Source organism: Sus scrofa, chromosome 1 (genome assembly GCF_054392235.1).
Source record: "Sus scrofa isolate SSC_HxYL_T2T_F1_AM1 chromosome 1, Sscrofa_HxYL_maternal_Yorkshire_Landrace_v2.0, whole genome shotgun sequence".
Taxonomy (NCBI): domain Eukaryota; kingdom Metazoa; phylum Chordata; class Mammalia; order Artiodactyla; family Suidae; genus Sus; species Sus scrofa.
In genome coordinates this window covers 264,002,965-264,030,957 of record NC_139383.1, presented here as the reverse complement: position 1 = coordinate 264,030,957, position 27,993 = coordinate 264,002,965, and the positions used below count along the sequence as shown (strand labels likewise).

Sequence of the window (27,993 nt, the reverse complement as noted above, 5' to 3'; positions counted from 1 at the left end):
AATCTACTCAATACTGTGTAAAAACTACATGAGAAAATAATCTGAAAACAAATGTATATATGTATATGTACAACTGATCTACTTTGCTGTACACCTAAAGTTAACACAAGTTTTTTTTTTCAATGGCTGCACCCTCAGCATATGGAAGATCCCAGGCCGGGGATTGAATCTGAGCTGCCGCTGTGACTTACACTACAGTTGCAGCATCGCTGGATCCTTTAACCTTCTGTGCCAGGCCAGGGATCAAACCTGCACCACCTCAACGACCCAAGAGGCTGTAGTTGGACTCTTGACCAACCACACCACAGCAGGAGTTCCTCCTAACACAACTTTTAAAATCAACTATATTCCAATAAAAAAAATTTTTTTAAATCTCCAAAGGAAAAAAATAATAAAAGCAAAAAAAAAATTTAATGATGACAATGCAGTGAGGGAGGTACTCATATACTGCCAGTATTTATAATTCTGGAAGGGAATTTGGTAGTATGAATCAGGAGCCTTCCCAATGCCTAGTCATCCACTTGCAGTGATCTACTATAAGGAGTTCCCTGGTGGCCTAGTGGTTAAGGATTCGGCTTTGTCACTGCTGTAGCTCAAGTTCAATCCTTCCTTTGCCACTTGATCCCAGGTCCAGGAACTTCTGCATGTCATGGGTGCAGCCAAAATTAAAAAAAAAAATAATACTGTAACCTTTATAAAATGAAACAATTACAAGCCACTAAAATAAATATTACATTCGTGTGACAGTATACAATACTGAATTACCATTTCAAAAATTTGTTTTTGAAGACATGGAAAATATTCATAATATAATGTTAAGAAAACCATACAGTTAAATATTATATCAGATTATACATACTAGATTACATTGGATAATATTAATTCAATATAATATAAGACAATCAAGTAAAGTACATTTGTGGATATGAATTTTTTTTTTTTTTTTGTCTTTTGTCTTTTGTTGTTGTTGTTGTTGTTGTTGCTATTTCTTGGGCCGCTCCCATGGCATATGGAGGTTCTCAGGCTAGGGGTCCAATCGGAGCTGTAGCCACCGGCCTACACCAGAGCCACAGCAACTCAGGATCCGAGCCGCGTCTGCACCTACACCACAGCTCACGGCAACGCCGGATCGTTAACCCACTGAGCAAGGGCAGGAACCGAACCCGCAACCTCATGGTTCCTAGTCAGATTTGTTAACCACTGCGCCACGACGGGAACTCCTGTGGATATGAATTTTAAGTTATATCTGTAAAAAATAAAGTGACTGGAGAAGAAATAAATAAAATACAAACAGTAATTATATTTGGGTGGTGGGTTATATGTGATTTTTTAAATTGCCTTTATGTTTTCTTATGCTTCTATATAATTTTATATACAAATGAATTTAAAATGATAAAAAAATTGAATAAAGTACATTATGAAATCTATTGGCTGTGGCCAAAGTTATATTAAAGTGGTAAATGAGCAGTCAAAATTATTTTATTATTTTAATGATGACAATGCAGTGAGGGAGGTACTTATTTTATTTTTCATCTTTTTAGGGCTACACCCATGACATATGGAGGTTCCCAGGCTAGGGGTCAAATTGGCGCTGTAGCTGCTGGCCTACGCCACCAGCTCATGGCAATGCTGGATCCTCAATCCACTGAGTGAGGCCAGGAATTGAACTTGCATTCTCATGGATACTAGTCAGATTCATTTCTGCTGAGCCCTGATGGGAACTCCCATTTTATTATTTTAAAAGAAATTAAAAATACAGTGTTAGCCTAATGAATGAGAAAAGGAACAAAGATGTACAACCTCAAAGAAAGCAGAAAAGATAAAATAATAAAGCAAAAATTTTAAAACTAATGAATTAATTGGTTGTAAAACTTTGTGAATATACTAAAAATCACTTAACCATATACTTCAAAATTCTGAATTATTTGGCACATATAATTTATATCTCAAAGCTGTTATAAAAACATAGAGAATCAGTAAAGAGGAAAAAAGTAGAATGAAACATTAAATAAAATTTAAAATCTAGTTTTTTTCATATGGATGGCCAACAGGCACATGAAAAAATGCTCAATATCACTGACTATCAGAGAAATGCAAATCAAAACTACCACAAGATACCACCTCACACCAGTCAGAATGTCCATCATTAACAAGTCTACAAATTACAAATGCTGGAGAGGGTATGGAGAAAGGGAACCCTCCTACACTGTTGGTGGGAATGTAAACTGGTACAACCACTATGGAAAAACAGTATGAACGTTCCTCAGAAAACTAAATATAGAACTACCATATGATCCAGCAATCCCACTCTTGGGCATACATCTGGACAAAACTTTCCTTGGAAAAGATACGTGCACCCCTATGTTCACTGTAGCACAATGATCAAGACATGGAAACAACCTAAATGTCCAAGGACAGATGAATGGATTAAGATGATGTAGTACATATACACAATGCAATACTGGTCAGCCATAAAAAAGAACAAAATAATCCCATTTGCAGCAACATGGATGCAACTACAGATTCTCATACTAAGTGAAGCCAGTCAGAAGGAGAAAGACAAATACCTTAAGATATCACGTGTACGAACCTATCTATAGAAAATAAACAAACTCAAGAACAGACTTATGGTTGCCAAGACAGAAGGGGAGGGACTGGGAGAGACTGGGAGTCTGGGGTTGGCAGATGCAAACGATTGCATTTGGAATGTATAAGCAGTGAGATTCTGCTATATAGCCCAGAGAATTATATCTGATCACTTGTGATGGAAGATGATGGGAGATAATGTGAAAAAAATAATGTATTTATGTATAACTGGGTCACTTTGCTGTACAGCAGAAATTGACAGAACATTGTAAATCAAGTATAATAAATTTTTTTAATTAAAATGGGGAAAAAAAGATATACGCACCCCTATGTTCACTGCAGCATAATTTGTCCTCATGTATACAAGTCATATTTGTTACCTCTGAGCCATGCAGTAGGAAGTCACTACTGCAGCACTATTCACAATAGCCAAGACATGGAAGCAACCTAAATGTCACTGATAGATGAATGGATTAAGATGTAGTACATATACACAATGGAATACTACCCAGCCCTAAAAAAGAACATGATAATGCCATTCGCAGCAACATGGATGCAACTACAGATTCTCATACTAAGTGAAGTAAGCCAGAAAGAGAAAGATAAATACCATATGATATCACTTATATCTGGAATTTAATATATGCACAAATGAACCTCATGGACATGGAGAACAGATTTGTGGTTGTGAAGGGGGATGGGGAGGGAGTGGGATGGACTGGGAGTTTGGGGTTAGTAGATGCAAACTATTGCATTTGGAGTGGATAAGTAATGAGATCCCTCTGTACATCCCAGGCAATTATATCTGATTACTTGTGATGAAACATGATGGAGGATAATGTGAGAAAATGTATATATATATGTGTGTGTGTGTGTGTGTGTATAGCTGGGTGACTTTGCTGTACAGCAGAAATTGATAGAACATTGTAAATCAACTATAATAAAAAATTTTTTAAAAGGAGATGTGGTACATACACACAATGAAATACTACTCAGCCATAAGAAGAACAAAATAAATGCCATTTGCAGCAACATGGATGGAACTAGAGACTCTCGTACTAAATGAAGTAAGTCAGAAAGAGAAAGACAAATACCATACGATATCACTTATGTCTATAATCTAATATGTTGCACAAATGAACCTACTTACAGAACAGAAACAGACTCATGAACAGAGAGAACAGACTTGAGGTTGCCAACGGAGAGGAAGTGGGATAGACTGGGAGTTTGGAATTAGTAGATGCAAACTATTACATTTAGAATGGATAATCAATGAGGTCCTGCTGTATAGCACAGGGAACTACATTCAATCACTTGTGATGGAATATGAGAGAAGAAATATGAAAAAAAGAATATATATATATAAAAATAGGTCGGTTTGCTGTACAGCAGAAATTGACAGAACATCATATATCAACTATAATTAAAAATAAATTTCTACATATATTAAAAAATCTAGATCTTTTGAGAAAAAATAACAAGATATAATAAAATTGGCATCTTTCTTGAAAATTTAATCAAGGAAAAGGAGCAAAAAAGAAACTCCAAAAAGGGAAAAGTGTTAAAAATAAGTATGGAAAAAATTTTAATGTCAACTCTAAAATTTTATAACTTCAAATGGATGATTCTGGGTTTTTTATTTTAGGAAAAACCAATAATTGAATGAGAAAATAAAAATATTTTCCAAAAAAAAACTTCAGAAAGCACTCAAATGACTTAGCAGATATTTCAAATCTTCAAGGAAAAGAACACAGAAAAATAAAGTTACCCTATTGATTGCTTTATTCCAAATATAACAAAGTATAATACAGAAAATATATAATAAAAATGTTGACATTAATCTAGATAACTAATTAAAAAATCTTAACCAACACTAACACCTTACTTATGGGTAAAATATAAAAATTTTCCACAAATCTGACTAATATCCATGAGGATGCAGGTTCAATCCCCTGGCCCTATTCAGTGGGTTAAGGATCTGGCATTGTCATGAGCTGTGGTGTAGGTCACAGTTGAGGCTCATATCTCGAGTTGCTATGGCTGTGGTGTAGGCCGGCAGCTGTAGCTCTGACTGGACCCCTAGCCTGGGAACCTCCATAAGTCATGGATGCGACCCTAAAAAGCAAAAAAAAAAAAAAAAAAAAAATCCCATTAAAATTAAGCACAGGAATTCCCATCACAGCTCAGCAGTTAATGAATCCAACTAGTATCCATGAGGACATGGGTTCAATCCCTGGCCTCATTCCGTGGGTTAAGGATCCAGTGTTGCCATGAGCTGGGTATAGGTCACAGATGCAAGCTCAGATCCTGCCTTGGTGTGGCTGTGGTGTAGGCCAGCAGCTGTAGCTTCAATTAGACCCCTAACCCAGGAACCTCTACATGACACAGGTGCGGCCCTCAAAAGACAAAAAGACCCAATAAATAAATAAATATATATACATATATATATATATATATGTATGTATATATATATATGTATATATATATATATATATAAATTAAGCATAAAATAAGAATACCTAAAATAAAATAAATAGTTTCAATAAATATTTCCAAATAAAAATTTCCCCTGGAAGTTTGAGTCAGTATATTAAGACATATGCCAGAAATATGGAGTTCCAGTTGTGTCTCAGTGGTTGATGACCCTGGCTAATATCCATGAGGATGCAGGTTTCATCTCTGGCCTTGCTCAGTGGGTTAAGGATCTGCCGTTGCCATGAGCTGTGGTGTAGGCTGACGATGTGGCTTGGATCTTGGTGTGGCGTAGGCTGGCAGCTACAGCTCCAGTCTGACCCCTAGCCTGGGAACTTCCATATGCCACGGGTGCAGCCCTAAAAGAAAAAAGCCAAAAAAAAAAAAAAAAAAAAAAAGCCAGAAAAAATCCTCTAAGATATTATTATTATATGCATTCTGAATTAGAATATGGGTGTGGCCCTAAAAAGAAAAAAAGAAAAAATACAGTTTCTTCCTTTTTATTTATAATGCATCTTGTTTCACAAAGTGTTTCAATATGTTAATAAACACAATTCAAGATTAAAGTAAAAAGAAGTGAATGAGGTTTCAAAGTGACAACTGGAATACTCATCAGCTCAAGGTAACTGCCCAAGGTTACACACCAGTAAGTGGCACTACAGGAATTCCAACCCAGGCAGTCTGACTGGGCAATATTTACTCCACACTTTCTTCTATATCTAACAATGTAATTTTTATATAGCCAGCAAAAAGGCTGAGCATAGCACCAAGATCTAAACTTAGGAGAAGTGGACCTAAAAGTGAGGCTAGCAAAGACATAGGCTTCTTTCAAGTTTTTCTGTAGGCAGGAAATACAGAGGAATATATTTGGTTTTAGCAGGTACACCAGTCAGAACTAAGTTTGTCATACAACTGCTGGAACTCCTCATACTAGTAGTGACTACTTGAGGTGATTTGTCTATTAATCAAGATATATCATCCGTATCATCTGAGATGCTAAGGAGATGGCAGCAAAAATTCAAGTGTAGCCTTGAAAGATATTTGCCAAGGAATAAACTGCATCATTTATCATCTGCAATATTTAGACACAGCATGAGGACTCTGCGCAAGAGAATAAATCTTCAGGAGAAAGAAAAAAACAGACCAGTAGTATATTTGAAAGGTACAGTCAGTAGACAACAAATATGGAAACTTTTGGGAAAGAAATTAAATCATATTCCCCTAAAATGAGTTTACCAAGTTTATGATTAATCTCTCTATCCAAACCTTTATTCCCTACTTGTCTGCTCTGACTCTAAGCCCTTGCTTGTCCCCTCTGACCTCAGTCCCAAACATTAATCAACCAGAGTCAGATGACTAAAACTGCTGTTGCTGATAACATCAGTAACGTACTAAAATTGCTGCTCTGGATATCATCGTGCTTATACAAACTCAGGGCAACAGGAACTAACAGGCCCCTGAACCATGGACCAATGGGCCAGAAAATAATAAACCAGAGACATCCTGACTCCAAAACCACAATTTAGAAATGTCATGGAGTTCCCATCATGGCACAGCGGAAACGAATCTGACTAGGAACCATGAGGTTGCATCTTTGATCCCTGGCTTCACTCAGTGGGTTAAGGATCCGGCGTTGCTGTGAGCTGTGGTGTAGGTTGCAGACGAGGCTCGGATCTAGCATTGCTGTGGCTCTGGTGGAGGCCAGCGGGAACAGCTCCAATTAGATCTTTAGCCTGGGAACCTCCATATGCCACAGGTGCGGCCCTAAAAAGACAGAAGACAAAAAAAAAAGAAAAGAAAAGAAAAAAAAAAAGGAAATGTCACAAGAATCCCTTCAAATGAAAACTATAAAAAAACGGGCAGAAAGTCATATAAACCTGGCTGAGATGAAGAAACAATGATATAAAATGAAAAAGGAAAGAGGAAACATGACAAACAAAAAAGTGTAGTAACAAAATTAACCATCAGGGGGCAATCTGCAACAGAGATGGATGTGTCGCAAACAGTATCAGCAATACAGAGTACAAACTTGAAAAGGTCTCCCGGAATGCAGAAGAACAAAAAGGTGGAAATAATAGCAAAGATAGGATAACCACAAGGGAAAGGCAAAGGGTAGCCAGGCTAAGAATAAGTTGTTTCTTTCTTTCTTTTTTTTTTTTTTTTTTTTTTTTTTACCATTATAGCTGGTTGACAGTGTTCTGCCAACTTTCTACTTTACGGCAAAGTGACCCAGTCACACATACTTATATACATTCTTTTTTTTTTTTTTTCCCACTGTACATCAAGGGGGTCAGGTTATCCTTAGATGTATACATTGCAGTTACAATTTTTCCCCCACCCTTTCTTCTGTTGCAACATGAGTATCTGAGTATCTAGACATAGTTCTCATATATACATTCTTTTTCTCACATTATCCTCCATCACACTCCATCATAAGTGGCTAGATACCATTCCCACTGCTATACAGCAGGATTTCACTGCATATCCACTCCAAAGGCAATAGTTTGCATCTATTATCCCAGATTCCCAGTCCATCCTACTCCCTCCCTTGGCAACCACAAGTCTATTAGAATAAGTTGTTTCTGAGGAGGATAAAGAACAGCAGGAATAGAAGCAACTGAAACTGTAACTAAAGAAGTTCCCTGGTGGTGCAGAGGAATAAGGATTCAGCACTGTCACTGCTATGGCTCCAGTTGCTGCTGTGATGCCAGTTCGATCCCTGGCCTAGGAACTTCCATGTGCCAAGAATGTGGCAAAAAACAAAAACAAAACAAAAAAAAAAAACTATAACCTGGAGAGAGAGCAGGACATCTGGCTTGCACAGCAACCTCTCTGTAGAGGGGTAAAAGAACAATTTAAAAATTAGTGGTGGAAGTTCCCATTGTGGCTGAGCAGTAATGGACCCAACTAGTATCCATAAGGACACGGGTTTGACCCCTGGCCCCGCTCAGTGGGTTAAGAGTCTGGTGTTGCAGTGAGCAGCAGTGTAGGTCACAGATGTGGCTTGTATCTGCTGTTGCTGTGGCAGTGGTATAGGCCAACAGCTGCAGCTCCTATTGACTCCTAGCCTGGGAACTTCCTTCCATGTGCCATAGGTGCGGCCCTAAAAACCCAAAAATAACTCAATAAATAAGTACAGAATTTGTGCCCAGTGCCATACTGTGGGGCAGGGTGGCGAGCACAAAACTGGGCCAAATCTTCACGGTCTGTTTTGGGTGAAAGACGAGTCAGGCTGTTGGATTCTCTTACACAGATGCCAACAACAACAAAGGCATCACCTGGGGAGAGGAGATGGTGACGGAGCACTTGGACTGAAACAAAAATGATCTTCACTGGCATTAAGAAGGAAGAAAGGGAAGACCTGATAGCTTATCTCAAAAAAGCTACTAATGAGTAATAGCTAGCCTCTGCTTTATTTATTACAAAACAGAAATACCTCATGACCTTTTTTATGTGTACCATACATTTTTTTTTCCTTTTAGGCTGCACCTGCAGCATATGGAAGTTCCTGGGCTAGGGGTCGAATTGGAGCTGCATCTGCTGGCCTATGTCATAGCCACAGCAATGTAGGATCCAAGCCTCATCTGTGATCTACACCACAGCTCACAGCAACGTCAGATGCTTAACCCACTGAGCAAGGCCAGGGATCGAACCTGCATCCTCATGGATACTAGTCATGCTCTTAACCTGAGCCAAAGTGGGAACTCCTATACCATATCTAAATTGATCTTATACACTAGAATTCAAATCATAAATGGCTGGTGGAACATTCCTGTTGAGCAGTCTTGATATTTAAGATTGGCTCTGAGTTCCCTGGTGGCACAGGGGGTTAAGGACCCACACTGCCATGGGTCAGGTCACAGCTGTGGCAGGGGTTCAACCTCTGGCCCAGGAACTTTCTTGTGCCGGGGACGCAGCCAATAAATAAATTAACACATAAATAAATAAATAAGATTGGCTTGTGACTAAATGGATATAGACAGTTTTTTGAATTTTGTTAGTAATTCCAGTTCAACAAGTACTATCACAGTTTTCCCCTTCTAAAGAGATGACTGAACTTGAATAAGGAATGTCAAACTTTCCAGGGAGATGGTGAATACCTTCCCAAAACCTATAGGAGACTGGTTTTACACTTAGATTTCTGTAACTGGTTATACGAATATATTTAAATAATGAGAAGTTTCTTCTGTGGTGCAGTGGTTTAAGAATCCAACTGCAGTGGCTCAGGATGCTGTAGAGGCATGGGCTCAATCCCTGGTACAGTGGGTTAAAGGATCTGGTGTTGCTGCAGCTGCAGTGCAAGTTGCAGCTGTAGCTCAAATTCAATCCCTGGCCTGAGAACTTCCATATGCCGTGGGTGTGGTCCTAAAGAAAAAGCAAAAAAAAAAAAGTTAACAGGATTATTAAGTAGTGGGTGCAAAAGAAAGGTGAGCTTCTCCCCCTGTGGAAATGAGGGACACACACCGACCTCCGGTTGAAACTCTGTGAAGTCAGTGTACAATACATCTGGATGAGGATATAAAAAAATCACCTGAAAGAGTTAAGTGAGATCCTGGGCCAGAAATACTGGGCTACTACTTATATAAATATATGAAAATGTCAAGTAGAAGTACAGTTTACTGAACAATCACTTCTTTTTTGTGTGTGTGTCCTTTTTTTGTCTTTTTTCAGGGCTGCACCCATGGCACATGGAGGCTCCCATGCCAGGGGTCCAATCAGAGCTGTAGCTGCCGGCCCACACCACAGCCACAGCAATGCAGGGTCTGAGCTGCGTCTGCAACCTACACCACAGCTCACGGCAACGCTGGATCCCTAACCCACTGAGTGAGACCAGGGATCGAACCCATAACCTCATGGTTCCTAGTCGGATTCATTTCTGCTGTGCCACGACGGGAACTCCAACAATCATTTCTTTACTTAATTTTCTGTACAGGGAATAGAGGCATTAGCCAAAGAAATCTGAGTATTCTGACCCCAAGGATGAGGGCATCCCTCATGTAGAGATGATATAGGAATCATCATCAATGCACTTGACATATTCTGATCCTACAGACAAAAATCACTCCTATCAAAGCCCGATGCCAATAAACATTTCTCTTACATTTTACTTTTTGAACCTCTCTTGTTCTGAGTCCATGGTCATGATACTATCTTCTGACTAGGATTCTGTTTTCTATGTAATTACGCCCGAAGGGAGAGAACAGTCTGCTCACAGCAACTACAGGTTTAGTCTGTGAACGGCAATTCCTCATTGTAAATTAATAAACTGGATAATTTGGGAGGAAAATATGCTAATACTTCAAGTTATTCAGGAATTAGTAAATTAAGTTTACACATTAAGGTAAATACACATTATGGACTTTGGAATCAGAAAAATATGAATTTAGGAAATTCCCGTGTGGTGCAGCCCATTAAGGATCTGACGCTGCACAGCTGTGGCAGGAGTTCAGTCCCTGGCCGGAACTTCCACATGCCATAGGCGCAGCCCCCAAAATATATGAACTTAAATCCTGGCTCTGCCACCTGTCAACTAGCTGTATGATCTCCAAGGCAAAATGGGGATAATGATACCTGTCTTGCAGAATCCTAAGTATTAAATGGGCTGATGCATGTAAAATACTCAGCACAGTGTTTGGCACATAGCAGGCACCCAATAAATATTCGTTGATATATGTGATAAATAAGGATTCTTATCATTTAAATTTGGAATTTAAATGAGTTCAGTTTATACAGATCTTCCTTTAAAACAAAGACCCAATCTTGGGGTATTGGACAAAATCTGGATTTTGGTCTTGTCTATCTTGAAGATAGACTTTTCTAGACTTTGATAAGCTCTCTAACTAATTTCTGCCATTCTGTAAGAGGCCTCATCAGGAAAAGATTGACGGCCTTGCTGTAATACTCTGATATATTCATGTGGCAACCAAATCAAATCTCTAAGCTTTAATTTTTTTTTTTTTTTTTCTTTTTAGGGCTGCACCCATGGCATATGGAAGGTCCCAGGCTAGGGGTTGAATCAGAGCTACAGCTGCCGGCCTACACCACAGCCACAGCAATGCGGTATCCGAGCCACATCTGTGACCAATACTACAGCTCACAGCAACACCGGATACTTAACCCAATCATTGAGTAAGGCCAGGGATTGAACCTGCATCCTCATGGATAATAGTCAGATTCGTTTCTACTGAGCCACGATGGGAACTCCCTAAAATTTTTTAATATTTAAATTTTAAAAAAAGAGGTATCTCTGGGTGGTGAGATTATGAGTAAGTATTTTCCTTTCTGTATTTTTCAAATTTTCTATAATACAAAAGAAAAGGTGCCTTTTTTCTTACTTAAGTAATTTTTTGAAATTATCTCAAAAAAATTGGACAAAAGAAAAGATAAAGATATAAAAGATTAAGATTAAGCTAGAAATAAAGTTTGGCACAAAATGTATTGTGGTAAGGTCCTACAGGTTTGCTAAAGGTAAAGAAGAAATGTTTTCCTAAACTTCCTATCTGCCATCTATAAAATCTAAGATCACGGAGGAGATTCAGAGTCTAAAATATAAAAATAAGGTGAGGGCCTCGCTATTCTTGTTAATACACCAAAGAAATTATCCTCATAGGTCTTTGTTAAAGAGTTTCTCCTGACTTCTTTCAGTAAGCTAGAGGCACAGTGCCGGAACAAAAAGATTAAAATGTAAACTCTGGACCAACTCAAGGGAGCTATTGTTTCCACATTACAAAAACAAAGTACAACCCAAGCCTTCTTTGAAGTTAATTTCTCCCATAAAGTAGTCATATAGCACAAACTCTGAGAACAATGTTGGATGTACTTTGACATGACACATTTTTCCTCAAAATAAAATATCCACATGAAATACCTAAAAACAGTGCCAAGGAAAAGAAATAAAAGCTTTAAAAAGGTGTTTTTTAAAGACAACTTAAAAAAAAATCAAATGAAAAGAATATAACAAAAACTTCGAACTGGTAGAAGGAAAAAAACCTTCTTTGCTAGAATTAACTAAGACATTACCTATCTAGTTAGAATTACAAAATGACTTAAAAGCAAAAGGCAGAAACATCCAATTCTAAATGAAGAAAGACATAAGTTAGTAACTTTATTTTTCTACGAAAAATATGGTCTACATCTTACCATGTGACTCCATTTTCTTGATAACTGTCTCTGGCTGTTCATCTAAGAAGAAATCTGGTAACAAAGGATGGCCTGAAAAATTGAGCCCCAAAGTAATCAGGTTAATGTAACAATTTCAACATATTAAGATTTTAACACCTGTTTTAATAAACACTATATCTATATGTTTTCACTTTTTTAGTTTTTATTTTATTTTATTTTTTTGCTTCTTAGGGCCTCACCTGTGATACATGGGCGTTCCCAGGCTAGGGGTCAAATTGGAGCAATAACTGCTGGCCTGCGCCACAGCCACAGCAACGTGGGATCTGAGCCATGTCTTCGACCTACACCACAGCTCATGGCAATGCCAGATCCTCAAACCTCTGAGCAAGGCCAGGGATCAAACCTGATTCTCATGGATACTAGTCAGATTTGTTATCACTGAGCCACAATGGGAACTCCCTATTATGTTTTTATTTTATTGATCATTCTGGTGCTATGGAAAAGACCATTAGAACTATCAAACTATTTGAACTCTATTACACTAAAATACTTTTCCTGTAATCCAGTTATCCTCCTCCCCTATGACAATTTCACCTTTAAGATCCAACCAAAGAGTCACCTATTATGAGAAGCCCTTAACTGTTCTCCCAACAGTCTTTGCCCCTTCTCAAATATCCTTCCACGCCTTCTGTCTAACATCCCTCCAAAATGCTCAGGACTCCTTTCTTTCCTGGTCCCCCAAGAGAAGGGGTTTCTCATTAAGAAGAACTTGTTTTCCATCTCTGTCAATGTGTGTCTGTCTTTCCCTCTCAGAAGATCAAAAAAAAAACCTGGAGGGCACGAATATACCGGTCTTTGGTATATCCTAACACTAATCATATTAACTTCTCAAAACTTGATGGGATTTTTAATTTAAATCGAATTTAAAATTCTGTGCAAAATGACATTGTGTCTCTAAAACCTAAAGTTAATTACACTGTACCAGGACCCAGGAGACCTGGATCTGGTTCAGGTTCTGCCACTTCCTAGCTGACTGCTTTGAGGCAAAGGCTTCATCTCTTTAGATATTACCTCCTGAACACTATGATTATACCATATGCCAGGCACTGTGCCAAGCATATTACATACATTATTGTATTCGGTTCTTACAAAAATTCTGTGTGGAAGTTATCATTTCCTTATTTTCATCAATAAGGAAAGTGAGGCTCAGAGAAAGCAGGTGACATGCCTAAGGCCACCCAGCTAGGAAGCAGCTGAGCGGGAGCCTGAACTGGGTTGTCCCCAACAAACTGGTATTCCTAACCACTAGACAATACTGCTGCCTCCACAGGACTGCTAGGAAGGTTAAATCGATACTGTATACGAGTGTTTTGTAAAACTGTAAAGCACTATTTAATTCAATGCAGTTCCAACTGAAGAGACAGGAGTGATACAAATATAAATATGTGGTTTCTGCCACCTAGGAAAGCTCAACCTGATAATATTTAAAATATACTTTGGCACAAATAAACAGAACTCCCATTTGGGACTGTACTGTCTATTGTATAGTATACATTATATTTTATACATAAAGTAAAAATGCATTATCGGAGTTCCCGTCGTGGCGCAGTGGTTAATGAATCCGACTAGGAACCATGAGGTTGCGGGTTCGATCCCTGCCCTTGCTCAGTGGGTTAACGATCCGGGGTTGCCGTGAGCTGTGGTGTAGGTTGCAGACGCGGCTCGGATCCCGCGTTGCTGTGGCTCTGGCGTAGGCCGGTGGCTACAGCTCCGATTCAACCCCTAGCCTGGGAACCTCCATATGCCGTGGGAGCGGCCCAAGAAATAGCAACAACAACAACAACAAAAAGACAAAAGACCAAAGAAAAAAAAAGCATTATCATCACCATCATCACTGACAATTACAGCAGGAAGAATTATTTTTGAATAGGGGGCCTTCTGAGAACTTCTCAAGTCACACCCTTGTATGTGGGGCAGACCCTGTCATTCACCTTCACCAGATATCATGAAGCTACTCTCAGGGACCACACTGGAGAGACAAACATTTGGAAAGAGTTCATAATCTCAAAGAGTTTCTATTAAAAAAAAAAAAAAAAAAAAAAACCTCACTACATTCCTATATCCTTGAATACAGCCTCTGCTGTGTGATCCTAAGACCAACTTTAGAAACTTTCATTTTTGGTTTCAAGATCTGGAAATGGCTAGAAGCTAATGTGACCTTCTCCATCTGTATATCCCTTAAAAATACTTCAATTCACTTCTATTTTTCCCGTATCTCTTTTTTTAAACTGTCTTGGTCTGGAGTTTTTCCCTTCATTCAGAGAATAGCTTTTAAAAGAGCACATTAATTTTATAATCACAGAAACACACAAAGACAAATGTTATGTCCATTGCAGAAAACGTGGAGAAACACATCACTACTTTTGAAAACTATGAGCATTACCTGGTGTAACAGCATAGACATCGAAATTTGTTATTCCTTCTTCTTTTAAGATATTTTCATCAATAATAAAGTTGCCAGTAAAGCTTTTTGGCTTTTTGAAAATGCAATATGCAGCATCGGCAATGATATCAACTTTCCTACATTGGCTTTCGATACCAGATCCTCCCAGCATATCCATAGCAGCAGTGTGTATGGCTGTAGGGAAAACAAACATGCATATGTGTAATTCCAAATCAAACAACAGGACTATGGGAGTAACAAGCAAGACAGCTAATCTCTTTACATCTCAGACGATGAAACCAGGTGCCTAAGGGTTTTGCAAATGCTGTATTGACATAAGTGGGTAGAAAACACATGTTTCTTACTCTACACAACTCTGCCTTGTACAGAACTCCTTCATGAGACTCAGAGCAAAGTTCGATTCGATTTCTGATTAAGAATACTTAAGAATTTGCACACCATTCTTGAGAGACAAGAAAGCCAGGGAGTTCCCCTCATGGCTCAGCAGTAACAGACCTGACTAGTATCCATGAGGACACAGGCTCGATCCCTGGCCTCACTCGGTGAGTTAAGGATCCGGTGTTGCTATGGCTGTGGTGTAGGTCAGTAGCTACAGCTCCGATTCGACCCCTAGCCTGGGAACCTCCATATGCCACGAGTACAGCCCTAAAAAAGACCAAAAAAAAAAAAAGGAAAGAAAAAGAAAAAAAAAGAGCCAGTGAGTTCTAATACCAAGAACACTGAGCTATAAACCAGGTGAGTGACACATTTATGAAAACTATGCCATGACTTTTGGCAAGCCACTTTAACGTCTTTGGCCTCAGTTTGCCATCTCTGAAATATGGAGCTCCAGGAGTTCCCACTGTGGTTCAGCAGGTTAAGAACCTGACACAGTGTCCATGAGGCTTTGATCCCTGGCCTCGATCAGTGGGGAAAGGAACCAGCACTGCCGTAAGGTGTGGCGTTGGTCCCAGATGCTGCTCAGATCCCGTGTTGCTGTGCCTGTGGCGTAGGTCGCAGCAGCAGCATTGATTCAGCCTCTATCCTGGGAACATCCATATGCCGCAGGTGCAGACTTAAAAAGAAAAAAAATATGGAGCTCCTTTCCTAAGCTTATTTTCTCTTTCCCCTCTACTAGAGTATATATTGTTTTTCTTGTTCATCACTGTAACCCTAGTGCCTAAAACAATGACGAATATACCATAAACACTCAATACTGGTTGGATTTGTGGATCCCTTTTAAGTTCAGATACTATCTATGAAACACTAGAAAATAAAGAGAAACAAAAGGAAGCATTTTTAATTAACTATAATCCCCCTGCCCAAAGGCAATTACTACAAATATTTGCATATAATTTTCACTATTTTTACACTTATTTTTTAAATTCTATTTTTTTACACAATAACGTGAAACTCTACCTTTAATAGTAATTTTTTTTTTTCTTTTTTGGCTGCCCTGAGACACATGGAGTTCCTAGGCCAGGGATCAGATTGGAGCTGCGGCAACACTTGATCCTTAACCCGCTGCACCAGGCTGGGGATCAAACCTGTGCTGCCACAGAGACATCAGATCCTAACCTGCTGTGCCACAGCAGAAACTTCCAAAATTTGTAGCTTTTAAAAACTACTGACCCTTTTTCACTCTTTCCAACAAAGTCTTTGAGCCTTACAAAAAAAAAGGCCTGGCACTATTGGGAGATGCTGGGGACAAAGGAGTATGCAAAATAGACAAAAAGTCCCTACTTTCATGGCAATTACACCCTAGCATACACCCCTCTTTCAAAGAGTACATGTTAGGCGTTCCCATCGTGGCGAAGCAGAAACGAATCCGCCTAGGAACCATGAGGTTGTAGGTTTGATCCCTGGCCTCGCTCAGTGGGTTAAGAATCCAGTGTTGCCGTGAGCTGTGGTGTAGGTCACAGATGTGGTTCGGATCTGGCATTACTGTGGCCGTGGTGTATGCCAGCAGTTGTAGCTCCGATTAGACCCCTAGCCTGGGAACCTCCATATGCCGCAGGTGTGGCCCTAAAAAGCAAAAAAAAAAAAACCCACAAAAACATAAAGAAACCAAAGAGTACACCTTAACTTGGGTAATTTCCTGAAAGCACTGAATTAGAAGATACTTCTCCTTGATATAACTAAAATTCCTTTACTGGGAATAATTTCTTCAAACCAATAGCTCTGGACTCACTCCTGAAGTGGCACCTTATTAATAAAAAAGAGCAGCTAACATTTACTAAGTATGGCTTGTGCTGGGCATGCTGCCATATACTTTACATATATTATCTGAATGAATTCCACTAGGTAGATACTGTTATCATCCCCGTCTTACAGATGATGGCACCCAGGCACAGAGGGGGTAAGTAACTTCTCCAAGGTTATGGGAGCTAGAATTCAAACACCTGGCAGCTTGACTCCAGGGCCAGGCTCTTGGCTACCACGTGACTAATGGGTCATACTTTGTTAACCAATATTTTTAATGCTCGGCTATCACTGCACTATAGAATTTTTCTGTAACTATTTCAATATAATCCACAATGAGACTAAACGCATTTTACTTACTGAACCCCTCTTGTTCTGAGTCCATGGTCAATGAGACTAAATGCGTACATATACACTCCACTCTTACTATAGACTATATGAATGGCATGTAAATTCTTAGAAATTCTAGAATATGGAGTTCCCTTGTGGTGCTGTGAGTTAAGGATCTGATATTGTCACTGCAGCAGCACAGGTTCAATCCCTAGCCTGGGAATTTCCACACGCCACAGGTGAGGCCAAAAACAAACAAAAAAGAATGTCATATAAATATATACATGTTGTGTATGCGTACACAACACACACATACTCAACACAAACATACCCAATACACACGTAAGTCTTAGTATCAACTGCAGATCTCTGACATTAACGTACGGAGTGCATGTCAGGCTTGAACCGTCAGCACTGCCTTTAGCTCCTTCTTTGGGGAGACAGGAGAGAAACGAGTCTCGCTTTTGCCTCTTTAAGAACACCTACCAGCCCTCACCAAGCACACGCATGTATTCTTTTGGGGTGGGGGTACAGGGATTCCACCTTGTTTTATTGGAAATTTGGAAATGTGCTTTAAGAAATTTATTTTTCTGGAGTTCCTGTCGTGGCGCAGTAGAAACGAATCCTACTAAGAACCATGAGGTTGCGGGTTCGATCCCTGGCCTTGCTCAGTGGTTTAAGGATCTGGCGTTGCCATGAGCGGTGGTGTAGGTCACAAACACAGCTCGGGTCAGGCATGCATGTATACTCTCGTATGTACTCACTGAACCAAAGATACTATTGATTATAAAGTGTACCACTGAGGAAAGAACACCTGCCAAGTAAACTATAATACATCATCAACTACATAAAAACATGGGCGCCTCAGAATCAATGAACTACGGCATAAACTACTGTTTAACGTAGCTGGTATGCAGGTCCTTTGAAAAACAGGAAAACCAGTTTTGGTTTCTAGTACCAGAGAGGCCAGCTGCTGCCTTGTCACCTTGACCTCCCTGGTTAGCTGAGTTCCCAAGACTATTTATAATGTGGTCCAGGGGACAGAGGCCTGTATCAGCTGTTCTGATACTTTTGTTACCTCCCTCTCTGTTGTCATTACCAAGATCACTAGCTGCCACTTCCAGACGCCGCACCCCAGCTCACGAGAAATCTATCCAAAAGTGACTTTCCTCTTCTCCCACACTTGTTCTGACCGATCCAGAGGCAAGAGGCAGCAGGCATTTTCAACAGCAGCCCTCGTCCCTCCTCCCCTCCCCATCCTCCACTTGAGCAGAAACTATGAAATGGATCTCTCCGGAAAAGAAAATCACACTTCTGAAGGCGAGGTAGTTGGGCACCCAAGATCCTCATGGGGTGATACTACTAAAAGCCTGCTCTCTGGTCCCTTTTCTGGATGTGCTGAATTCACCGGCTGAAACTTCTAGACCCAGAAGGAATAATGTAGCCCTGGATAATGTCATGTAGAAAAGAACACCAACCTGAGAGGACAGTGGACCAGGATACAGTTTTGATTGTTGGATAATATATGTCCTACTGTACTCATTCTGTTAACTGCAATAAATCTCATCTTCCTAGAAGGGCAATAATGTTGGGAGATCACTTCTGGTGCTAGCAGGCATAAAAAGAGAGCCACTCTACACACTCTAGAAGAGAGGGTTTTTTTCGTTTTTGTTTTTTTTTGTCTTTTGTCTTTTCAGGGCCACACCCGGGCATATGGAGGTTCCCAGGCTAGGGGTCTAATCGGAGCTAGAGCTGTCAGCCTACGCCACAGCCACAGCAACGCAGGATCCAAGTCGTGTCTGCAACCTACACCACCACTCATGGCAACGCTGGATCCTTAACCACTGAGCGAGGCCAGGGATGGAACCCGAAACCTCATGGTTCCTAGTCAGATTCGTTTCCACTGTGCCACGATGGGAACTCTGAGAGATATTTTTTAAATAGAGGCCTCACAAACAGCCAGGATGCTGGGCACCCTCTCAAATCCATTTTTGTCGCCTCCCTCATGAATGATGCAATATTACTAGCTAAATTTCCTGCCTCCTCTTTCCACAATCTTAAATTTATCCTATATTCAGAGGTGAAATTAAACTTCCTAAACCCTATCAACAACACACTGCTCCTCTTTTACCCTCTGCTTATTATTGCTCTCCTGCTTCTAAAATTCTAACGTGGCTCTCTACTGAATACAGCTTAAAGGTCAAACTCCTACACCTGGCAATCAAGACTCTGGGCTAAGTTCATCCATCTCCCCCACAACTTCACACCCACCCAACATACAGGTCAATAAGAACTACTTGGAGTTGCTCAGAGGGAAATAAAAAAACCCACACCCCATCAGAGATACACCATGTCAAATTCCTTGGACTTCCACCAGAGTTCTCCCATACTGAGCCTTTGCTGTTCCTCTGCCAAGAAAGCCTTGCCTACCCAGTCCTCCTTCTTGCGAACTCCAACTTCCTCTTTCGGTCTCATTTCAATTGCCTATTAGAAAATCTCTTCTCCTGGAGTTCCCATCGTGGTGCAGTGGTTAACGAATCCGACTAAGAACCACGCAGTTGCAGGTTCGATCCCTGGCCTTGCTCAGTGGGTTAAGGATCCGGCGTTGCCATGAGCTGTGGTGTAGGTTGCAGATGTGGCTCAGATCCTGCACAGTTATGGCTCTGGCATAGACCGGTGGCTACAGCTCTGATTCAACCCCTAGCCTGGGAACCTCCATATGCCGAGGGAGCAGCCCAAGAAAATGGCAAAAAAAAAAAAAAAAAAAAAGAAAGAAAGAAAAGATGCAGACTGAGTTTTTGAGGGGACTGTTTAAACTTTACAATCAAGAGTACACATGTCCGCAGATTACCTAAGTAGACTGCTTCACTGATTGCACTGAGTTTACATGATTTATTTGCCCAAACAAAAATTTTAAAACACTAAAAGCAAAAACCATGTGTTGATTTCTTTTTAATTCTCTAATAGTTCCAAGTTTGACTGAGATATGATGAAAAACTAATGCCTTAACTCTAATAAGCGTAACAGAGCTTACACATTGATTTTACGGTAGTTCAGGACGGGAGTTACCAACTTGCCAAATACACTTAATGGACAAAAACATTTCCAACAAATCAAGTAAGACCTTAGTGCTTTAATTATCACATTTAATACTAATGCAGCATCATGCAGCAGAAAGGACGAAAAAACTAAAGTTTAAAAAAAGGGGAGAAACTGAATATATTTAATGATAAACAAAAGCAATCCCATTATTGCCAAGAAATATGCCCTCTTTTATTATTACTATTCAACACTGTTCTAAAAGTATTAGCTAATTTAATAAGAAATGGATGGATAAGGGAGTTCCCATCATGGCTCAGCAGGAAATGAATTTGACTAGCATCCATGAGGATGCAGGTTCGATCCCTGGCCTCACTCAGTGGTTTAAGGATCTGGCATTGCCGTGGCTGTGGCATAGGACGGTAGGTACAGCTCCAATTCAACCCCTAGCCTGGGAAATGCCCTATTCTACAGGTGTGGCCCTAAAAAGACCAAAAAGGAAAAAAGATTTTTTTTTTTTGTAATTACAATAAAATTGTAAATAAACAACAAAGATTTTTTTAAAGGCTTGCTGGGCTCTCCAAAAAAAAAAAAAAAAAAAAAAAACAAATCAAGAGAAATCTACTGGTGGAGGATAGAGGAGAAGAAGGAGAGCATACTAAAGCAAGAAAAAAAGAAACCAAGGGTAAAATAATTGGAAAGAAAGAAATAAATGTTATTTACAGAGTTCCCATCGTGGCGCAGTGGTTAACGAATCTGACTAGGAACCATGAGGTTGCGGGTTCAGTCCCTAGCCTTGTTCAGTGGGTTAAGGATCCAGCGTTGCCGTGAGCTATGGTGTAGGTCCCAGACGCGGCTGGGATCCCGCCTTGCTGTGGCTGTGGTGTAGGCCGGTGGCTACGCCTCCAATTAGACCTGTAGCCTGGGAACCTCCATATGCCGCAGGTGCAGCCCTAAAAAGACAAAAGACCAAAAAAAAAAAAGTTATTTACATAATCACCTACAAAGAAAATCCTAAAGACTCTATAAATTATTAGAATAAGAAAATTTAGAAAGGTAGTAGCCTTTAATTTTAATATCCAAAAGTGTTTCTACACCCTGCTGCCAAACAGAAAATACAATTTTTTTTTAATTTACTATATAGAATTATGGCTGCCCCCAAATAAGCCTGTTAGAATGCTACTCCTTCCCCAGCCTTCCCATTGCTCATATGAGCCCTTTGAGAATTTAATTACTTCCATCTATCTTTTTCCAACTTCTAGATTTTGAAAAGGGAGCTTAGTGCTTTTGGTTAGAGACGAATCTTAAAGTTTCCTCTAACAGTGTCTCTTCTATATCAAGAGTTCTTACTTGGTATCCATATTTCACATGCCCAGTCATGCCATCATAACCCATTTATACTTAACCATGTATAATATGGAGTTATTTGCTTGCCATTATTTCCTCTCTTCATTTACCTCTATCTTGAGAAGTCTCTGCTCCAATTTGGTTTGCTATCTGGTTAAGAACCCTTCTAGAAAATTTTAAACTGTGATATCCTTGCATGTCTTCACTATGTCAAATAAATGTTAACCTTGACTAGGTTCTCTCCTACTTGTAATCTATAGATGTTATTCCACTGCTTTCTGGTTTGTAGTAGACAGTCTACAATCTGCTTCCTCTCCTTTAAAAGGAACATATGTATTTCAAGTGAAAGTGGTTTTTTGTTTGTGTGTTTGTTTTGGCCATGCCTGAGGCATGTGGCAATTCTGGGGCCAGGGATGGAACCATGCCACAGCAGGAACCTGAGCCACCCAGTGGCAATGCTGGGTCCTTAATCCACTGAGCCACCAGGGAATTCCCTGCCTGAAAGCTGATTAAGACTTTCTTTTTATCTTTGAAATTTTGAGTTTCTCCCAAGTGTCATCCCCGCTCCCCTACCCTCCACCACCCATAAATTCATCCTTAAACTTGGTAAACCTTTTAATCCACTCCCTGAAGTCTTTCTTCAGCTCAAGGGAATTTTTTTTCTTTTCTTTCTGTTTTGTTTTGTTTTAGGGCCACACTCGTGGCATATGGAGGATCCTAGGCTAGAGGGCAAATTGGAGCTGCAGCTGCCAGCCTACAACACAGCCATGGCAACAGAGCATCCAAGCCGTGTCTGCACCCTACATCACAGTTCACAACAGTGCTAGAATCTTAACCCACTGAGAGGGGCCAGGATGGAACCCACATCCTCGTGGATACTAGTCGGGTTCATTTCCGCTGAGCCATAACGAGAATTCCTCTATTTTCTCTTTTCTCTCCTGCTGGGACTCCTGATATTTGCATTGGAAGTCCCCTAAGTCTCTATTCTTTTTGCTCTGTGTTTTGAGTTATCTCTTGGACTTAAACTTCATTATCCAGGTATTAACAGTGACCAGTCAATCCTTCAATTCAACTACATTTTTTTTTTAATTTAAAACACCACCTCTGTGTAGTTCCAGAAAGCATTTTTCATGTAATAATTCAATCTCTTGAGTAATTACTGCATGCATTTAGTTAAGGTGTCTTCTGTTTTCTTCAGCAGTGTTATTTCAATGAAAGCTGCCATCCTGTGTGTTTTATTTATTCTTTCTGGTCTGGGTATTGGATCCCCTTAGCTGCACTGTGCTTTTTATCTCCTCAGTGTTCTATTCACCTTTAGATAATTTAAGTGCCACCAACCCTGCCAGTTTGGGCAAGAGCAGGGGTGGCTACCTCATGGGTAGGTAATACCAATTACTGAATACACATGGAGGCCTAAAGGAGAATTCTCCCTGGTCTCCTCGCTGTCCCAGCTTCCAGGGGAGGACACACTTATTTCACCTGTTGGGGTCCTCTGATCTGCATGGGGCCAGCTCTCTCCAGGAACTTCTAAGTATTAATTCTCTCTCCAATGCTCGCTATTGGCCCCATCTGTCCTCTGGCTCAGAAGGAGACAACCTCCTTCAAAGCTTCTCAGTTACTTCTCTTACAGAATCAATGCCCTGTGCATTCCTTCCAAGTCCTGCCTGCCTGCCACCCCAACAGCTGCTCCACTTAGGAGAGTTTGCTGGTAGTGGGAATGAGGGGACAGCAAGGACATAAGTTCCCACAGTCACCTTCTCAGAAACCCCCTCTGCCCTTAAATAAGTGAAAATATTCTAATCTGATACCTGTATGTTTCAAGGAATATAATGAAGAGTATGACAATACTTTCAAAAGGAATCCCAAATTATCATTCATTCAATAAATATCTAAGCGACCACTGAATGTCAGGCACTCTCCGAGGAGACACACCAGGATTGATCTCTAAGGTGTTTCCTTGGAAAGGGGCCACACTCATTTACACGTCTGAGTTCTGATGCCAGTGGCAAAGAGGTTCTGTTAAATTTTTAAAAGCGACGTGAAAAAGTGATTCACACTATGTTTTCTCTTTATCATACTTTTCTGGGTTAGGATTGTCATTTAGATTTAAGATGAAAGAAGTTAAAGTTTGCACAGGCATTACCTATTAGATATACAAAAAAACATATGGTAAAAATAGTTTGTCTTTTCTTTTCCCTCCTTTAAGCTGTGCTTATACATACATGGAGAATAAGAACCCATAGGAAGGACAGGTGTTCCCTTTCTGTCATTTCCACTGGCTCTTCCTCATGTTTATACAACACATGCCCTAGCCTGCAAGCCATCCGCTTCCATCATATGTTTAACTCTAAAGCTGCATGCAAAGCCCAGCCATTAGCAGGTTATTCTGTCACCTGAAGGGGATGAGGATCTAGGCACTCTGAACTCAGAACTCATGTGGAGGTAGAGAAAAATCAGCTTTTCATAAAGGAAAAAGACAAAGTAGAAAGAAAACAAGAAAGTAAAGAAATGATTGCTGGGATATGTGAGGAGAGAACGAAAAGACCGTGCAGTATCCTGTAAGACACCAAAGACAAGGATGGAGAAAAAATTGAGGAAGTGCGGATGGCTTCCTGTTGGCTTCAAGGAGACTCTTCAAGTGTTCCGGTGTTGAGTGTTTCTAGAATAGCAATGACGTAGTCATGTAGATCAAGTCAAAACTAGAAGACTGACTGAAAAGAGCCTTCTTTGTACAATAAAAGGTTGAACCAGTCTCCCACCAGACAGAGCGAGGCTATCTTTGACAGTATACTCACTCTCACCCCAACCCACCCACAAAATGCATCTCAAGAGTGTCAAAGACAATAAATAAGAATCCACTAAATAGGTTATAAGTACACACCAGTTTTCGGCCACAATGCATTGACTGCAATTTCTCCTTTAAACTCTTCCGCCATCCCGAGCACACACATAGACATACCATACTTAGCAATGGTGTAAGCTGAAAGAAACCAAGAATTTAATTAAGAAACAAATGAATTTGTGAGTATAAACTACCAATTTATTCCTATTACTATTTCCTCCTATTACTATTTCCTCCTTGATACATTTTTCAGAGTTAGTTAATAATATAATAATGCAAAACATACTTTTAATGTACTATTTTTAAAAGGACAGTTTTATAGAAATAACTGTAGTTTTATGGAAACAGTTTTACATATATCAAGGATGAATTAGTTTCACATATTCCTATCCTAATACTCGATTAAAAGAAAAGAGACAATAGTAAACTTTCATTTTCTTAACATTACCGGAATAATTATTTTATTGTTTCTTCATATTTTTTCTTTTCTTTTTAAATTTCTAATTGAAGTACAGTTGATTTACAATGTGTTAATTTCTGCTGAATGGCAAAGTGATTCAGTTACATACACACAAACACACATTCTTTTTTTTTAAGTAGTCTTTTCCATTATGGTTTATCAGAGGACAGTGAATATAGTTCTCTGTGCTACACAGTAGGACCTTGTTTTACCCTCTCCATGTATAATAGCTTACATCTGCTAACTTTTCTTTTTTAAAAAATAAAACTGGTCATTTAAAGGAAAACTGCTGCAAGTAAAACATGAAAAGTTGCAAATTCAATTAACATAGGACTTGTTTTAATCTTGTTCTAAGGGCTCCTACTTCAACTGCCTTCCTTTCCTTATTTGATTGAATTATGTTGAAATAAGGACTAAGTAACTGATACAATTATTTCAAAGGAGGCACCTATGGAGTTCCCATTGTGGCACAGCAGAAACGAATCTGACTAGGAATCATGAGGTTGCAAGTTCGATCCCTGGCCTCGCTCAGTGGGTTAAGGATCCAGTGTTGGCGGTTGCCGTGAGCTGTGGCATAGGTCAAAGACGAGGCTCAGGTCCTGCATTGCTGTGGCTGTAGTGTAGGCCGGCAGTTGTAGCTCCGATTAGACCCCTAGCCTGGGAACCTCCATATGCCGTGGATATGGACCTGAAAAGACAAGACAAAAAAAAAAAAAAAACTCTCTTCTAGAGTGTGTAGAGTGGCTCTCTTTTTATGCCTGCTAGCACCAGAAGTGATCTCCCAACATTACTGCCCTTCCAGGAAAATGAGATTTATTTGCCTAAAAAGCAAAAAACTAAAAAAAATTTTTAAAAAGGAGGCACCTATACATAAATCTTGTTACTTAGCATACTCACCTTAAATCATTAATTTTCTATAAAAGGTAATGTATTTCATGGGTAGTTTTACAACTCTATTGAAGAGTAAGTTACATATAATAAAACATACCCACCGGGACTTGAGGGAGCTTTCTAGGATGGTGGATATTTATATCTTCATCCGAATATTGGTTATACAAGTGTATACATTTGTCAAAACTCATTAAACAGATGCATAACAATCTGTACATTTTCTTTAATGTAAATTGTATCTTGACTTTAAAAATTACAAATAGAAGATTTATGACCTACTTTCCAAAATGCTATAGGTTCTGCATAGAAAATTTAATGTTGAATGCTATGTACAAACTGTGATTACACCATAGATATACCGATTTTAATACAAAACAAACTGACGAAACAAGCCACCCCCTCACCCTGCACCTACCACAGTGCTGTTTGAACCACAGTGGGTTTAGGTTCAGGGGTGGGCTGAGATTGAGGATATGAGCAATTCGACTCTTTTTCAAATAAGGAATACATGCTTTGGATCTGAAAGCAAAAGAAAACACCAGTCAAGTTAATAGCCTTCTAACAGCTTCATCACTTTTCTAAGTTATATTTTAAACTACTTCTGCAGAGAAACTAAACTTGCTCAGTAATCTACAGCGTGCTTTTTTGTTTTGTTTTTTTCACGTTTCTGGATTAAAGATAGGAAAAGCAACTCATATTCATCCTTTGAAGCTTTGCTTAATGGCCTGACAATATGATCTGTTTGATGAAAGTAATCCAATCCTTGGCCCTAAATCTAACTAAGGCTCTCCTCGACTACACATCCTTCCAAGTCAGACAGGCCTGGGTTCAAGCCTTCCTCTGCCCTTCACTCTGTGATGTTGGGCAAAATATACAGTATCCTAACTCTTGGTTTTCTCATTTGTCATTGTTGGTAATATTTGCTACCATCGACGATTGACCAAGGGATTCAAATGATGTGAAAAATATGATACAACAACGCATATCTTAAGCATGGAAAAAACCCTGCAATTATTAGTATTACGTTTTCTTGTTTTTTCATCTTAGTAGGTGTGGTATTCCTACCACACACTGGAACTGTAATTTAATAACATAACTCCCAATGCATTGCCAGATTTAATTTATACTGATATCTAATATAATATGCCTTTGGGAGCAATATTTAGTTTTTATATATTTTTAAAACCCATTCAAAAAGGTAGGTAATTTATTTTACAAAAGGCTCAGGTCCACAGAGTTCCCAAGTGCTACAGGTGCAACCAAATTAAAAAAAAAAGAAAGAAAAAAAGGAGTTTCCGTTATGGCACAACAGTGACAGCTGCGTTTCTGCAGCACTGGGATGCAGGTTCAATCCTCAGTCCAGCACAATGGATTAAAGGATCTTGTGTTTCCACAGCTGTGTCGTAGGTCACAACTGCAGCTAGGATCTGATCCCCGGCCCCCTGGCCCAGGAACTCTATATGCTGCAGGGCAGCCAAAAAAGGAAAAAAAAAAGACTCAGTTTCAATATTTTTAAATGTTTCATTACTAAGCTATAACATATATTTTAATCATGCATTGTAGCTTAATAATTTTACAGTTTTTAGTTTTATTTCACATTCAATAACTTCAACAACCTGCGAGTTCTCAGGTGGACTAGTGGTTAGGACTCAGCACTTTTACCACTGCAGCCTGGGTTCAATCCCTGGTCTGGGAACTGAGAGCCCACACCAAGCCATTGACACCATGGCCAAAAATATAAACCAAATACAATCAATACCACCGAAGAGTTTTTGTACATATTGGTTTTTCCATTCCAAAGGCACTTTGCACTTATGGGGGTGAGGTGGGGAGGGGCCAACAATCGCACAGCTAATATTCAATCCACAGTGAAGCTGTACCTCAAAGCATCAATAGGAAACAAACAGCCTACTCCAAGCAGTAAGATCATATTTCATACTCAAAGGAGAGGGTTCATTTAATTTACATTATAAACATGAGCTTCTCTTTTGATCTATGACACAAAACCTCTCCACCTGCACTTTGTTCGTCTGGCCCTCAGAATTACTAATCCTAATCAGGTACATTTCTCATGGCGACATACCCTATCTTATACGGTATATTGAAAACTCTTAGCGCCACGCTTAGATACTAATACTTTGAGCCTAATAAGATAGTTAAGTTTATTGGAAACTTACTGTGTGCTAGGCATTGCACTTACTAGTTACTACTTTCACATGAATTATTTACTTAACCAGGGTTGTAAGCTCAAAGGTCTAT

At 39.6% G+C, this 27,993-nt stretch overlaps 1 protein-coding gene across 6 annotated transcripts in view; it reads right to left on the bottom strand.

The window, feature by feature from the left end:
• HSDL2 (hydroxysteroid dehydrogenase like 2) overlaps positions 1–27,993 on the bottom strand; it is a 65,138-nt gene that overhangs the window by 15,922 nt on the left and 21,223 nt on the right. For 5 of the 6 annotated variants that reach the window (XM_084955934.1, XM_084955893.1, XM_084956022.1 and 2 more), the window contains 4 exon segments: positions 26,150–26,253; positions 24,423–24,521; positions 14,624–14,818; positions 12,199–12,270 (listed from right to left, as the gene is read on the bottom strand). In XM_084955934.1, coding sequence (XP_084812060.1) covers positions 12,199–12,270; positions 14,624–14,818; positions 24,423–24,521; positions 26,150–26,253 — 470 coding nt within the window. 6 annotated transcript variants of the gene reach the window in all.